This window comes from Pteropus vampyrus, unplaced genomic scaffold (assembly GCF_000151845.1).
Source record: "Pteropus vampyrus isolate Shadow unplaced genomic scaffold, Pvam_2.0 Scaffold18, whole genome shotgun sequence".
Taxonomy (NCBI): Eukaryota; Metazoa; Chordata; class Mammalia; order Chiroptera; family Pteropodidae; genus Pteropus; species Pteropus vampyrus.
This window is the reverse complement of record NW_011888799.1, coordinates 164760-180254: the sequence shown is the minus strand read 5'-3', so window position 1 is coordinate 180254 and position 15495 is coordinate 164760. Positions and strand designations below refer to the sequence as shown.

Here is a 15495-nt window from a genome sequence, read left to right as displayed (position 1 = left end):
GTTTGCTGAACCTAAAGGAGATATTTACAGATCTGTAAAGTTCAAAGGAAATAGTGGGCACAAGTTGAATGTTTGAAAGACTGACCTGAAATTTTCTGCATAAAAGTTTATGCTTTGGACCAGTACCCTTCCTCTGTGGATCTTCCAACCCTCTCTCAGAAGGACCAGACCCTGGGATGTGGTGCTTTCCACCACTTCTGTGGCCTAAGAGGACCCTCATTTGATACAGAAGGCCCACGTTGGTCTCAGAAGTCCAAGACAGTTATTACAAAGAGTTCTCTGTGCATCTAGAAAGATTAACCAGGTACATTCACTTTCTTCCAGAGGATATTATCATCCGGATGATAGTGCAACTTCTCCAAAAAGTGGGAGACCAGTGGGAAGAAGAGGTGAGGAGCTGACTGTGTGTGTAGATCCCCAGGGGCTTGCTGTCTTCTCCTCCACCACCTCCTTCTCCTTGCTCAAGCCCTACCTGTCCTCCATGCCTCCTAGCTCTCCTGCTCTGGGCTCTGTTGCCTCCCTTGCCTGAGGCCACCCTGAAGCACTTGGTTGCTTCTCAGGGAGCTTTCCCATCTCCTCCAGGTCAGGGACCCAACTCAGTTTCTTTCCCCTACAGCAACTCCAAGCCTCTCAGCCAGAGGTGTCTCCACAAAACCCAGCACCAGCTGTCAGGAAGAAATCCCAGGAGAAAAAGTCTAACCTCAAGAGAGTCTTTTCACTTAAGAAACATGGCTCTGAGGAGTCCAAGAGAATGGAGGCTGCAGATGTTTCCAGCCCGGAGTCCCGGCCATCAAGGAAGATCAGCTTTCTGCCCCTGTGTGTTGGGGGCCATCGGCCCTCCATCTCCAGCAGTCCTGGTGAGCAGGCTCACAGTTACCATAGCAACACTGCAGCTTTGGAAGCTTCCCCAGGGCTGGAATTGGCCACTTTAAGAGCTGCCATCCCAGTCCTGACTTTTGCTCTTCCCTGAGCAATGGGGGGAAGACTGTGGGGAGGAGAAAAGGGATGCCAGCAGATCGCCTCCACACACGAAACCTCACCATCTAGGCAATCCAGCTAAGCCCTCAGTGGAAATTGTATTCAGGGATCCCCACCATCCTCAGCTCTCCGAAGCCTCAGTTTCCACACCCTGGGCGTGGGATGCATGTGCAGGAAGGAACTGGACCCTGAGAGTCAGGAGACCTGGGTTCTGAGCTGTTCATTCTATGTCATTCCCCATCTCTGTGCCTCAGTCTCCTCACCTTTAAAATAAGACACATACCTAGTGCAAATCTATACTCAATCGGTCCTCACAGCTATTTTATGAAGTACATATTATTATCTCCATTTTACAGATGAGGGCACTGATACTTAGGGAGGTCAAATAACATGTTCAATGTCACATGGCCCATCAATGACGGAGTCAGAGCCAGAGGGAGGAAGGATTGTCTTGGGTGTCAGAGGGGAACAGCAGAGTGGGTCATCCTGACCAAGGGACTTTACATTTTAAAAAGGAGAGGGCAATGCTTAACACCAAAGAGTGGATCCCCAGTGGTGAAGTCTCAGGCCATAAGGGGAGAGATTTTCGTGCAGGGTATTCTGGCCTGATGTGTTCATTAATTCTATGGAATCAGGCATTTACTCTAACTCCTAAATCAGGCCAAGATGATGGTGAAGGGGTGAGGTTGCTAGGGGAGGGAGGTGAGTGGGGCAAAACCAAGGAAGCCAGGTGTGTGAAAGTGCAAAGGGATAAGGGATCTGGGGCAATAAACCGGAACCATGGCCCTGCCCAGCAGCTCACCTCCACCCCTGCTCACCTCCGCCCTGGCTCACTCCACCGTCCACACGATCTGGCCACGAGCGAGCACAAGGTAGAGGCTCCGCTAATTTTTTTGCAGTAGTCAACACCCTCTGACTGACGAAACACTCCCATTATTTCACCTCTCTTCTCAGGCTTGGAAGAACCTGAAGTCCAAGAGTCCTTGTCTACAGATAGTGGGGGTCCAAGTTCCTCGGAGCTTTCCACCCAAGCAGGAAGCCAGAGACTAGAAGAGGACTTGCATCTGGACAGAGCCTCGGAATCCAGTCAGTACCCCCTCTCCTTTTCTCAGAGGTCCCGTGGGAATCGTCTAGCCTGACCCCTCCACTTGTGGAAGAGAAACTGAACCAGAGAGGCAGTGACTTGTCCTGACCTCCCTCTGAGTGCAGCAGGCTGGAGAGACAGCGTGGGGTTCAGAGCACAGGCCCTGAGCCAGACTGTTGTAACTTACCCTGTCTGAGCCTCAGCTGTAAACCACAATAGTGATGACACCCTCTTTGGTGACTCGGACATAAAGCGCTGTGTGGAAAGCACTGGCCCCACAGCAAGAGCTTGGTAGATGGTGTGATTTAGGGCTGGGTTTGAATTGGATTCTGATGTCTTTAAGCTGTGTGAACTTGGACAAGTTGCTTCATCTTGGTCTCAGTTTCCTCATCTGTAGAATGGGGATAATAATAGTACCGACTTCCTAGAGTCATTGGAAGCGCTAAACAAATTCATGACGATAAGGCATTTGGAGCAGTACCCATTAGTAGCTAATAAATGTTAGCCGTCGTTTATTGTTATTATTATTGTTGTGGTTATGCAAAGCCTCAGGAAAAGTAAAGAGGATAGGAAGGGGCCATAGGAGAGAAGCTCTACAGATGGTAGCTATTGTCACTATTATTATTTTATCACTGGCAGAGCCAAGCTTAGAATTATATGATCACTGTCAGTTCTGTGTGTCTGAAGATACTTTTAAAGATCTGCCTCTCTCACTTCCCCCTTTCTGCCTTGTTAACTTTTCATACACACACAAAAAAATGTGCCCCAAAGAGGAATCGAGACGGGTCCCTGTTCTACCTAGAAGAGGGATAAGGGGATTTGTGGGACCAGACCTTTCTAGATGGCCTTGCGGCACCTTCTCCCGGAGGCAGGGGCCTCAGCTGTTTTTCTCACACCTAATGTGGCGCATCTAGGCCCCCACTGGTAAATAGATAAGTGAATATGTTCCCTTGAAACCAGCTCTGCCCTCAGGTCACATCTGAGAACTCTGTGGGTCCCTCTGGGTCTGGAATGGGGGACAATCACAAATGCAAGCTCGTTAGCACTTTGGAGACCTGTGAGAATCACCCAGGGAGCCACCTGGGCCTTAGGAAATAAAGATGGACCACAGAAAAGCTTTTCTCAGCAGTAGAGTATAAGCAACCACTTTGTTCTTTTTTAGAAGAATTTATCCAGAAGATCATTGCCCTACTCCAAGATGTGGAGGAGCAGGAAGGAGAGAAGGTGAGGAGGACATTCCCCAGGGAAACCATGACCCTCACTGTGGACACGCCTGCCCCTGCCTGGAGTAATGCCTTCCCTGCCCCTCCCTCAATTCCACATCTTGCCAGAGCCCTGCTCCTGTCCCTCCTCCTCTCTGAGCCTCCCCTGATTGCTGCAGGCCAAACTTGTTTTTCCATCTCTGAGCATCAGTGGCTCTTCTCTCTAGGCCACCCGCTCTGGTCCACAGTGGGTCTCTGTTTCAGAGCGTGCTGGTCTCTTTCCTCACCTCACTTGCAGTTTCTTCAAAGTCGAGGGCCCTGACTCAGATTCTCTCATTTTATCCGCAGCAACTTCAAGTCCAGGAGCCAGTGATGGCTGTGGAAAACCAAGCCCCACCCTGCAGGAAGAAATCCCAAGAGAAAAAATCCAGCTTCAGAAAACCCTTTTCTCATAAAAAACATGGTTCCAAGGAGCCCAAGAGAGCGGGGGCTGCAGATGCCTCCAGCCCGGAGTCCCGGCCACACAAGAGGCCCAGCTATCTGCCCCTGTGTGTTGGGGGCCATCGGTCCTCCATCTCCAGCAGCCTTGGTGAGTAGGCCTGGTGTTGCCACGGTAACAGAGGCTGCCTCTGACCTGAGGCTTCCTCCAGGGCAGCGGCTGGCCTCTTGTTTAGTCTTGACTTCTGCTCTCTGTTCTGAGCGGAGTGGGGAGGTGCAGTTGGGCTGTAGAGGAGAGAGGTTGCTTACTGGTAGGTCCCACCACTCACAACACACTCTTCCCTCCCGCCACCCCCACACATAGACACTTAAAGACATATGTGGTATGAAAGCAGTGCATCAGAATCACCTGGAAAGCTAATAGAAAAAAGAGAGGCCCCAGTTTTGACGAAGGAGGTATGACCTGGGCTTTCTTTTCACTGCACCTAAGTGCGAGGGCCCCCGGTATATAATGACTCCTCCCTTTACATTTACGGAGTGTTTACCACAGGTGCTTTCACACATGTTATCTCGTTTAGCCAGCTCACAACCCTGTGAGGCCAGTCTCATTACTGCCATTGGACAGATAGAGAAAGTGAAGTTCTGACAGGCTGTGTGACTAGGCGAAGCCTCGGGGAGTTAAAGGGGAAATGTGTTCACTTGGTGGGACCTGTTGGCAGGCCTGCTTGTTTTCCTCCTAGACTGAGAGGAGGCAGAGGGGGATGGTGGAAGAAAGAATGAGATTTCTGGAGGGGACAAATAGAGCCCTGTGAACTCCTCTGAGGTGGGTCCAGGGTGGCTAGGGGTTCACCGAGGAGCCTAGGAAACCGACCCCTCTTGTGCCAATGCCTTCGGACAGCTTCTTGTCAGAACCTGGACATAGCGATTTGAGTCACTGGATTTGAGACAGGTACAAGCACACTCATACCATCTTCTTTTTTGCCCTCAGATCTGGAGGGTCTCGAGTTCCCGGAGTCCTTGTCTGCAGAAGGGGGACCGGTTGGATCCTCAGAAGCACCCTCCCAGGCCCGAAGCCACAATAAGCCAGAAGGGAGACCTCTGCAGGATGGAGCGTGTGAATCTAGTTAGTACCTCTCTGCTCTCACCTGGGATGGTTCCCCTTAGATTTCGCAGGCTGAATCCAAGTAGGGAACTGGAAGGGCAGCTGACAAATATCCAGGAAACTCTAGCAGGGCAGGGAGAAGACAGGGCTGGCCTTTCAACTGGGGTCTTTGGGACAGAGTTGGAGGTGGAGAGTTTTCTTCAAGTAGAGAACATGTATCTGTTCGATGGGATGTGACTTAACCTCACCCCATTGTTTTGTTTAAATATTTTATTAAATTCTTAGCTTGCTCTGGGTCTCATAACCAGTGCTTTATTGGCAAAAGGCTACTGGTGTCGGGGTGGGGTGTCAAGGAGGGGGAAGCCGTGATCTATAGCATTTGCAGATTTCTGTGGTATAAATATTCCCACCGTGGCCAGTTTCAGTGTGCCAACGGTTTATAACAATGGGTCCACCGATTCCTAAATATGTACAATTCACTCTTGGTATGAGCAGCCACTGGCCACATGGCCGTTTGTAGCCCTGGCTGATGGGAGCATATTCCTGCTGCGGCAGTAGCCCTGGGGTTTCCCCACCCTGCGTTCTGATTAGCTGCTCCTGGCCCCAACGCCCATTCTCGACCACACTACTCTGTAGCCTTGGTAAGAGACACTGGGAGGTCTCAGATTTCCCATCTGTCAGATGGAGCTGAATGTGGTTATAGGCGAGCGTGGCAGGCCAAAGTCCCTTCTGTTTCTATAAGGCAAACCCAAACAAAGCTCTCATGCTCTAGCTCTAGTTTGGGGAAGATTTTTTCTTTCCCCTTCATAACTAATCTGTGTGCTGGGTTTTAGAGACAGAATATTGTCTGTAGTCGATGAATGAGTTACTGCAGAATTTTTCAACAGTCCCACAATCCTTCTTTTTTATCTTCAGAGGAGCTGATCATCCAGAAGCTGGTGGCCCTTCTCCAAGAAATGGATAGCCATTTGGGGGAGCAGGTGAGAACTGAGACCTGAGGTCAATCTCCATCTCTGTATCTGGGTGACCTTGGGTGTGTCCCTGAACCGCTCTGAGACTCGCTTTCCTTTTTTGCAAAATTGGGGATAAAAATCTACCTGACAAAGTTTAGTGCGTATATAGAAAATGCCACACATGTAGCAGATGAGATAAATGTTACTTTAAGATAATATAAAGCTCAGGTGGCTCCCCCTGCCAGCCAGAACCTCCCCTGATCCAAATCCTCCTTGAAGTTCAGCTCACGTCCCACCTCCCTGGAAGCCTCCTCCCGGGAGTCTGGAAGGATTTGGATTGGGGGAGGTCCTGGCACACACTTCAAGCTTTTAGATTTTCCTCCCCTGCTAGATTGCCTATAACAGAAGGTTCCCTGCCCTTGTAAACCTCACAGTCTACTTGGAGAGACAAACACAGGTCACATATGAAGAGGTCATCAGGTGTGAGTACAGGTCACTGATGAGCGATCAGTGTAGCAGACACTGTTGGCACCTGACCTTGGTGTACACTGGCCACTCCCAACGCCAGCACCTGCATCTTTTTGCCTGAAGACTGGCCCCCAGAGCCACTTTGCCACCCCGTGGCAGGCCAGAATTAACACCCTCCACCTCCCCAGGAGCAGCCCTCAGCTAATGGCTCGTGGGAGCTGGTGGGTACATACTCAGCTTCTTCTCCCTGGGGGATAGCGGGGGAAGAACTTTGAGTAGCTGGTTCCTGGAATGCCCCGAGGGAATTCAGCTCCAGATGCCAGCGTGTGTGGCTGCCTTCCTATCCTTGTTTCAATCTTCATTTCCCCATCAGTTTCTCGGGATTACTTACAGCATAAAGAAATGCACCTGAGACCTTGTCTCTGAGTCTGCCTCTGGGGGAACCCAATCTAAGACCTTTGGGTAGGAAGAGGAGGAGTCTTAGGGTGAGAACTAAAATCCATCCAACATCTACTCTGCACAAAACATTTTACATAAACTATCTCCCTTAATCCCCTCTCCCAATAATAATCAAGGAGGGTGGGGATATTATTATATCTCCGTTTTGTACATGAGTAAGCAGAGGCTCAGAGAGGTCACACAACTAGTAAGTGAGATTTAAGCATCACTATCTGGATCCAAAGACCTGTATTTTTTTTTCTTTTCTTTCTTTTTACTTTGTCTTGCTATTTGCAGCCAGACCTTGCAGAGCAGATTCTGAGTGCCTGTGGGTGGTGGAGGAATTTATCTGGGAGCTCACCTCAGGGGCAATGAGGTGTGCCTAGCCTGGCTGCGTGGAGTTGAGGGAGGGGGCAGTTGGTGGGCAGGGATACCTACTGGCAATACTGATGACCTGCCTTCATTTCTGCTTCCAGATCAGGCGACGCCCCAGCTTCAAGAGGTTTTTTTACCAGCTCCCAGACTCCTCTCTCATAAAGCTGGCAGCCACCCTGAGCAGACAGGGGGCCAGCTCCACTGAGCCTGACCGGAACCTCGCTGAGAGACGCTACCAGTTTGCCTTTGGCTTGGCTAACAAATTTGCTGGGAACAACCACCATGCTGTCCTCAGGTTCATGGGTCTGCGCTACAGACAACACAGTTACCCCCAATTCTCGTACAGGGAAGCCCAGCAGGTGAGAAAGGGCAATGAGGCACAAGTGATGACAGGCTCATGGTCATGCAGGATTTATTTACTATCCTCTCCCCACTCCTGCTTAATTCAGAACTTTTAGGGTCCAGCTCAAATGCCAACTCCTTGCTGAGACAATTCTACACCACAGTGACCTTTTCCTTTCCCCAAACTCTCACTGGCTTTGCTCGATAATTAGCATCTTCTTTATTTGGCTCTGGTCTCTAACTATGTGCATTCTTTCATACCTTTTGCTATCAGTATGGAATGCTGGACTGGCTGCTATCTTAGCTTGCCCTCTTATTATTTCATGGGTTCTGCTGCTTGGCTTCTCAGTTCAAGACTGTCATAAAATTTAAGTAACAAAACACAGTAAGATTACATTTAAAGTAAGGGGTGATAGGTGGAGGTAGATGAGAAGAATCCATGCGCTGTCTGGTTCTGGAAGGCTTCCAGAAGGTGTTCCTTCACTGACCTTCATCATGGCCTCTCCCCTGCCATTACTCTCACTCTTCCCATCGATTTCACATTTTCCCCGCCCCTAAGGCTCTGAGAAGTTCCCTTTAGAAATAATACTGACCACTGATTTTTAAAAAAAATATGAGTTTTCACGTGTTTTCTGAGGACTCCGATAGGTTTCCCCACCCTTTTCAAAATCACTTATGATAACCTGCTTACAAACATTAGACCCAGATCTATAGAGTAGAAGCTACTGAATGAAAGCATGACTTTAAAGGAATAAATGTTCTGTTTATTGGTGTTGGACAAATGGGACCAGAATTTCTACATCCAAATGGTCCCCTGGGGAATCAGAGTGTTATTGCAATGATGTCACCATCATTCAAACACTCTGTCTTCCTCTCCTGGAACTACCTTTAGAAGCCATGTGCTAAGTCTTGCAAGAAAGCCAGTCTTATTTTATGTTACATGTACCTTGTTATTCCAATGCCCTGCACAACTTTGGCTTGTTTTCCTGATGAAAATTCCTGTGACCTTAGACCTCTCTTTTGTCAGCCTCATTGTCTTCTCCCAGAGAACTGGGATATTACAGATAATTTGCCTTCTAAGACGGGTTAGGTAATAGTTTATGAAGGGATCTGAGTTTTTTGTGAAGATCGGTTTTGACATCCTCAGTAGCCCTAACTCTGTCCTCTGGTTTTACTAATCATTCATTCATTCACTTATTCATTCAACCAATATATAGTGTGCAAAGTGCTGTGAGGGCCTGTGGAAGGTTTTATTAGTGGAAAAGACAGAATGTTTACTGTTGACAAAATTAAATATCAGTTAAATGCTAAATTAGGGGTAACACAGGTCTATAAAGTGGGTCAGTTCTGGGAGACTTCTAGGAGGCGGCAGGCATTGATTTTTACTTTTGACGATGGAGAGTTGTAGATGGGGAGACAGGACCAGGAGAACACTGTAGGCAGAAGGTACTGTGTGAGCAAAGACTCAGAGGTGGGAGCTAGTGTGGTACGTTGATGGATTAATGAGAAGTCTATTGTTATCAGAGTGGGACCCACAAATAATTGAGCTCTGGCTAAAACCTATGTTCCTCTTCTCCCCGCAGAACATCACAAGTCCTGAGAGCCAAAGTCCAGATTGAAAGCTGAGCTTTGAACTCAAATGCCCTTGAACGAGCCAAACAGCTGATGGCTTTAGCCAGGAGAGCTTGAAGATGCTTCGTGATGTCCCAATCCAGTGCTTTGCAAACATGACTGCAGATAAGAGTGCATAGCCATTCTGTGTACATGCATCGCCATGGAGTTACTGAGACTGAGAATGCACAAAACATTCTTCCACAAAGCTAAAGGCAGATACTGTGTTGGGAGAGATAAGCACTGGACTGGGAGTTAGGAGACTCAGGGCTCCAACTGCTGATCTGCTTCAAACTTGTTACAAGACCCTATACATGTCCCCTCTCCTGTCCAGACCTTGGGTTCTGGGCTGGACTAGGTGACCCATTGGATCTCTTCTGGTCTACATTGCTGAAATCTTCCTAAAGAGAAGTAGTGAGTGCTTTTACTTTGTGGCTAAATACACCCTCCCTACTGAGCTGAAGGCAATCTTTAAGTCCTTGCTGAATGAATGAATGAATGAATGAATGAACGAATAAGGCAGAGAACTAAGATCCAGGCAGTTCTGCCAGGTATTCTCTGGGAGGCATTGCTCCTCAGCTGGAATTGTGCAACCATTGCTTCTGTCTCTAAATCGTGGGTTAGGGTGGACATGGGGGCACTTTCTCGATGAACATTGGTCTGGAGCATTGGACTGGGAGTCAAAGCCCTTGCATTCTGGGGACGGCTCTAGTGCTGGCCTACGTGCCTTTGGGTGAGTCTCCTGGTTTTTACTTTAAGAGTTACCAAATCCTTAATCTTATTTTTTTATCATCATTCATTTTCTTGATCCACAGGGGCTAACACTATGCCTACTATCATATAGAAGGCCTGCTGACATTTTTTCAGGTGTTAGTTTTAAATGAGTCTTAAAAGTAAATTTTTGTTTCACCAGAATGTCCACATGCATTTAAATAGATGTGCAATTATGCACAACACATAATTTATTCAGTTGACTGACAGTGCTTAATGCCCAGATGGATTTGTAGATGCCTCCCAGGGACTCTGCAGCCCCAGATAAGGGAAGACCTGTGGCTTGGGGATCAGTGGTCTCTCAGTGTCCTATAATTCTGTCGCCAAAGAAATAAAGCTGATCGTTTCACCTCTCCCATTTCATGGGAGTTTGCCAAGAGTCAGTGAAAATGAATGTGAAGGGTTCTGAAAGTTACATAGTGCCATGTCCATGTATGTTGTTATTTTTATTATGGCCATAGTCTGGGTAGTTTTCAGGAAATGGGGAAGGGCTTCAAGCTGGATCACCATGGATGGTTGCACAGGTGTGCACTGTTCAAGAGCATCATGCCCTTATTTACTTCCTAGACATTGTGGATTTGTAGATTTATGACAATTTCCCAGCTGAAGGCAGTAAAGTGTCTTGAGAAAGATACTTTACAGGAAAGAAACTTCTTATTTTTGCACGAAGGTGGGGTATAAGTTGTTAGAGGCTCTGCCTTCCACACAACTGAACAGTTTCAACAGCTTGGCTCAGGTGGACAATTTACCGTGTGTCCATTATCTACATGGGCATCTGATATTATAGCCGTGAACACAGCCTGGAACACGTGGCCATAGGGGAGAGGGTATTAAAACCTGCATGGCAAACTCAATTTTGTTACCCACAGTGAACATTGTTTTGCTGTTGAACCTATGGTGAGAACGGTGGGTGGACCTGGGGAGGATGAGAAGCCCTGGGCAGAGAGGGCTTGGGCATTCAGATGGGACTGGCCTCAAATCTGAGGCAAAGTTTTAGGAATCTCAACTAAGCATATTCTGAAAGTCATTTAATTTTATTGCTTCTAAGAAGTGGGGAGAGATGAGCTGTTTGTGGATTTATTTTCGGCACTGTTCAGGAACACAGGCAGTGTTCAGGAACACAGTGAAGGATCAGAATCAATTCTGAACTGAGGGTCAGGAACCTTCTGTATGTAGTTTCTTATTTGGAATGATGTTCTTTAAGCTGTATGAGTATTTGGTATGAGTTCCCGATGCTGGCATCTAAGTCTCATTTTTGTACTTCATTATTTGAACAAATAAAGAAACTGACTCACACAAAGGTCTTATTATTCACAATGGAGGCTTGGGGATACACCAGCCACATCTAGGCCAGTCTGGTTACTGCAAGGCTATTGGAGTCAGCCTCTTTGTCTCTACCTGGGGGTTCTCTCTGGATGTTTTCCGGGTGTCCCATCCTTGGAGTGCCAACTTGCTGAGGCAGTAAAAAAAAGTGCTCTGGGCTGGGCATCAGGAGTCCTGGATTTTAGTCTAGTCGACCATAAGCTGATGACCTCCAGACCTGAGATTCTATAACTCTGTGACTCTTAAGGTGACAGTTAATTACGTGTTTAGGAAAATATGGGCCAGTCGTGATTCTATATCATCTGTCTTATTAGTGCCTAAATTCTGGTGCCCAAACTCAGAACCAGATAGACTTGAGAGAATACAGTGCCTGGTTTTCAGTCTAGAAAATGTGGTCGCCACTGAAAGACATTTAAGGCTTCCTTTCCCTTCCCTCAGATAACATGTGAGTTCTTCCAGTGGCTTCCTGGGGAGGTAACCCTTTTGTGTGCATAGCTTGTCTTCTTTTCAAACCACGTTTCCATTTCCCAACACTTGAAGGCTCACAGTGATGGCTTTGAGGAGGGCAGGAGAGGGCAGTATTATCCTTGTCTCACAGATGAGAAAGCTAAGGCTCAGAGTGGGGCAGTGACTTGTTCAAAGTCACACAGTCAGCTACAGACAGAACTAGGCTGGGACCCAGCTCTAAGAACTCCTGTTTTTGTGCCTTCCCCATTATTGTCTAATCCATTAGGTCATTTATTCAACCAATATTTATTGAGCACTAACTATGTTCCAGGTCTCACGTAAAAGACATAGCTCCTACCCTTGGGATGCTAATGGTTTATGGGAATTTTGTGCCATTAGGAATATAGAATGTTTGAGGGTGGGCCTCTCTCATTTTATACCATGGAGGCTTTCAAGAGCATTGGGGTACATGGGAGACCATACTGCTTTGAAAGCCTTTTAAAAAGTGGGCAAGTAACATCTGGACATAATTAACCTAATTTCTCACCCTAAGAAATCAGGAAGCTAAGTGGGTGAATCAGAGATAATGGGGTCAGCTGAGAACTGGTTGAGTTCAGGGTGTTAGCCAGGTTACAGGGAGGGCTGGATTGTAGGTGTCATTCAGATATGCTTGTTTGGAAAGCCAGAGAGTGTTATGGCTTTGATCTTTGTACCAGTGAGACCTCTCAATTTGACTGTTGCATCAAAAAACAATCCATTAGTGTTGGTTTGAAAAAAAAAGCGTATAAAAAGGAGAAAGAAACTAATTAGGGTTGCCAAATTTAGCAAATAAAAATATGGGTGGCCCAGTTAAATTTGAATTTCAGATATACAACAAATAATTGCATTACTGGTGACATACTTACACTAAATAATAATTCATCATTTATCCGAAATTCAAATTTAACAAAGTTTCATGTATTTTATCTGGCAAACCTGGAACTAATGCAAGAACTAGTCTCTCAATTACCTCAAAATGAGGAAATGGGAAATTAAGCAAAATGAAGAAAAATATGCAAGGGCATTTATTGATACTTATAACTGTAACATCAGAGCATCTCAGTTCTAAGTACGGGCTTTGAGTTAAAACAACAGTTAATATGAGAGTAAGCAGAGAGGGCACTCACATCTGCGATTTGATTCTGCTCAGGTCTCTCAAAAGTACGTTCAGGCTCTTCCAAGCAGAACCTTCTGAAGGGGGCTCGCGTAGACTCATGTTCCCTGACGTGGTTCTGTTAAATGTAGCTCTACCTGGGACTCCTTGCCATAATAGCTTCCCATTCTTTATGGCTAAATTTGTATGCATCATCCTCATGTGCCCCAGTCCAATTCAAGGTTGTTTTCCATCTAGGCCTCTGGATTTTGCATTCCAGGATTTGTTAAGCAAATGCCTCTGAGGCCTGTGGGCGGTCAGGCCTTCCTTACTGAGCCTGGCTGGCACTGCAGGTTATGCACACTCTGGGGAGCAGAGTGGCTAATTTTTTCCTGGACAGGCTGGAAAAGTTGAGGCTGAAGGTGTCTCTTTTGTGAAACAGCAAAGTCTGCCCTCATTTGGGTTGGGAGATGTGAGGGGCAGGTGTAGTAGGCCTTTCGCTTCCTCTACAACTTCACCGGGACTCAGGGAAGTACAGGGCGGCCAGCTCAACATGGCTGCACCACATAGTCCCTAGGGAGCTCTTAAAGCCCGCGTGCCAGATTAACTCCATCAGGGGAGTCTAGTGAGCAGCTGAGGTGGAGTCTAGTGGTTCCAAGTGGAGCCTTTCGTTATGCTGTGTGAATTAAAAACAAAACAAAAGAAGAACTTGGTCTCTTGACACCACAAAAAACAGGGAAGTGCGTCCATGGCTCAGCCTTGTCTGACACCTTCCTCATCCCCTGAGGTTTGCCCTATAGACTACATCTCGCGGGCTAGGATTGATCTGGCTCATTTCAAAAAAGCAAACTTGGGCTGGGGTTTGGAGGAAGGCTCTTCAGTTCCAGTCTATGTTGACGTCTGTCCCTGTCCATCCTTCTGTCCAGAGCAGGGTAGTGGAAGGATTGGAAGTACCACAGGGAAGCCGAGAAGATGCTTAGTCAAGTTCTCGCCTGGAGGAAGCAGGACTCTCTACACCAACAGTCTTGGTAGTGGGTGCCACCTTAGTCCCCAGAAGGCCAAGGGTGAGGGGTGGGCATCTGAGAACAGTGGGGAGAAGGCTTGAACTTGGAGTTGTCAGGTTCTCTCCTGTTCCAGCTCAAGTTTGCTTTCTCGGCTCACAGCTTCCTAGGGAAAGGACACAGATTCATCATTTCTAAGTTCTTCACCTACGACTTCCCTCCCTTTATGTCCACTGAGAACATTTCCCACAGCTTCATACCCCTTAGACTGACCTGAGCAAGTAGCCAGGCCCCATTATAGCCAACCAACCTGATACATCAAAATTGAAAATCTCAATTTACACTAAAAGCCACTTAAGAGATTTGCTTTATGATTAATGAAGCCAAGAGCTGGTTCTTTGAAAGGATAAACAAAATTGACAGACCTTTAACCAGATTCATCAAAGAAAAAAGAGAGAGGACTCAAATAAATAAAATCAGAAATGAAAAAGGAGAAATAACCACGGACTCCACAGAAATACAATGGATCATGAGAAAATACTATGAGCAATTATATGCCAACAAATTGGACAATCTGGAAAAAACAGACACATTCCTAGAAACATACAATCTCCCAATAGTGAGTCAAGAACAAACAGAAAATCTGAACCGTCTGATTATCACCAATGAAATAGAATCAGTAATTAAAAACCTCCCCCAAAACAAAAGTCCTGAACCAGATGGCTTCATAGGTGAATTTTACCAAACATTCAAAAAGAATTATCACCTATTCTTCTCAAACTATTCCAAAAAATTCAAGAAGAGGGAAGGGTCCCTAACTCCTTTTATGAGGCCACCATTACCTAGATTCCAAAACCAGGCAAAGACATTACAAAAAAAAGGAAATGGTAGGCTGATATCTCTTATGAACATTGATACAAAAATCCTCAACAGAATATTAGCAAACCAAATTCAGCAATACATTTAAAATATCATACACCATGATGAAGTTGGGTTTATTCCTGGGATGCAAGGTTGGTTCAATATCTGCAAATCAATTAATGTGATACACCACATTAACAAATCGAAAGATAAAAAACCATATGATCATATCGATACATGCAGAAAAAGCGTTTGACAAAATCCAGCATCCATTTATGATAAAAACTCTCAGTGAAGTGGGAATAGAGGGAACATACCTCAACATAATAAAGGCCATATATGATAAACCTACAGCTAACATCATACTCAATGGGGAAAGGCTTAAAGCATTTTCCTTGAGATCAGGAACAAGACAAGGATGCCCACTTTCATCACTCCTCTTCAACATTGCATTGGAAGTCTTAGCCACAGCAATGAGACAAGAAAGAGAAATAAAAGGCATCTGAATTAGAAAGGAAGAAGTAAAACTCTTGTTATTTGCCGATGACATTATACTATATAGAGAGAACCCTAAAGATTCCACCAAAAAACTGTTAGAACTGATCAATGAATTCAGTAAAGTAGCAGGTTACAAAATAAATATTCAGAAGACAGTGGCATTTTTATACACCAATGATGAACTTTCAGAAAGAGAAATTAAGAAAACAATTCCATTTACAATTGCATTGAAAACTATAAAATACTTGGGAATCAAAGAAGGTAGAAGACCTGTTTTCAGAAAATTATAAGTCAATGAAAAAAGGAATTGAAGAAGATACAAATAAATGGAAGCATATATACCCTGTTCGTGGCTAGGAAGAATCAACATTGTTAAAATGGCCAATACTACACAAAGCAATCTATAGAGTCAATGAAATCCCTATCAGAATACCAATGGCATTTTTCAGAGAGCTAGAACAAATAATCCTA

General features: G+C 46.0%; 1 protein-coding gene across 1 annotated transcript in view; it reads left to right on the top strand.

The window, feature by feature from the left end:
• CUNH6orf222 (chromosome unknown C6orf222 homolog) overlaps positions 1-8999 on the top strand; it is an 11833-nt gene extending 2834 nt beyond the window's left edge. The window contains exons 3-11 of the mRNA XM_011354816.1: positions 325-389; positions 617-857; positions 1933-2064; positions 3225-3286; positions 3613-3853; positions 4691-4825; positions 5720-5784; positions 7140-7397; positions 8964-8999. Coding sequence (XP_011353118.1) covers positions 325-389; positions 617-857; positions 1933-2064; positions 3225-3286; positions 3613-3853; positions 4691-4825; positions 5720-5784; positions 7140-7397; positions 8964-8999 — 1235 coding nt within the window. The remainder of the gene's footprint in view (positions 1-324; positions 390-616; positions 858-1932; positions 2065-3224; positions 3287-3612; positions 3854-4690; positions 4826-5719; positions 5785-7139; positions 7398-8963) is intronic.
• The last annotated feature ends 6496 nt before the right edge of the window (positions 9000-15495 follow it).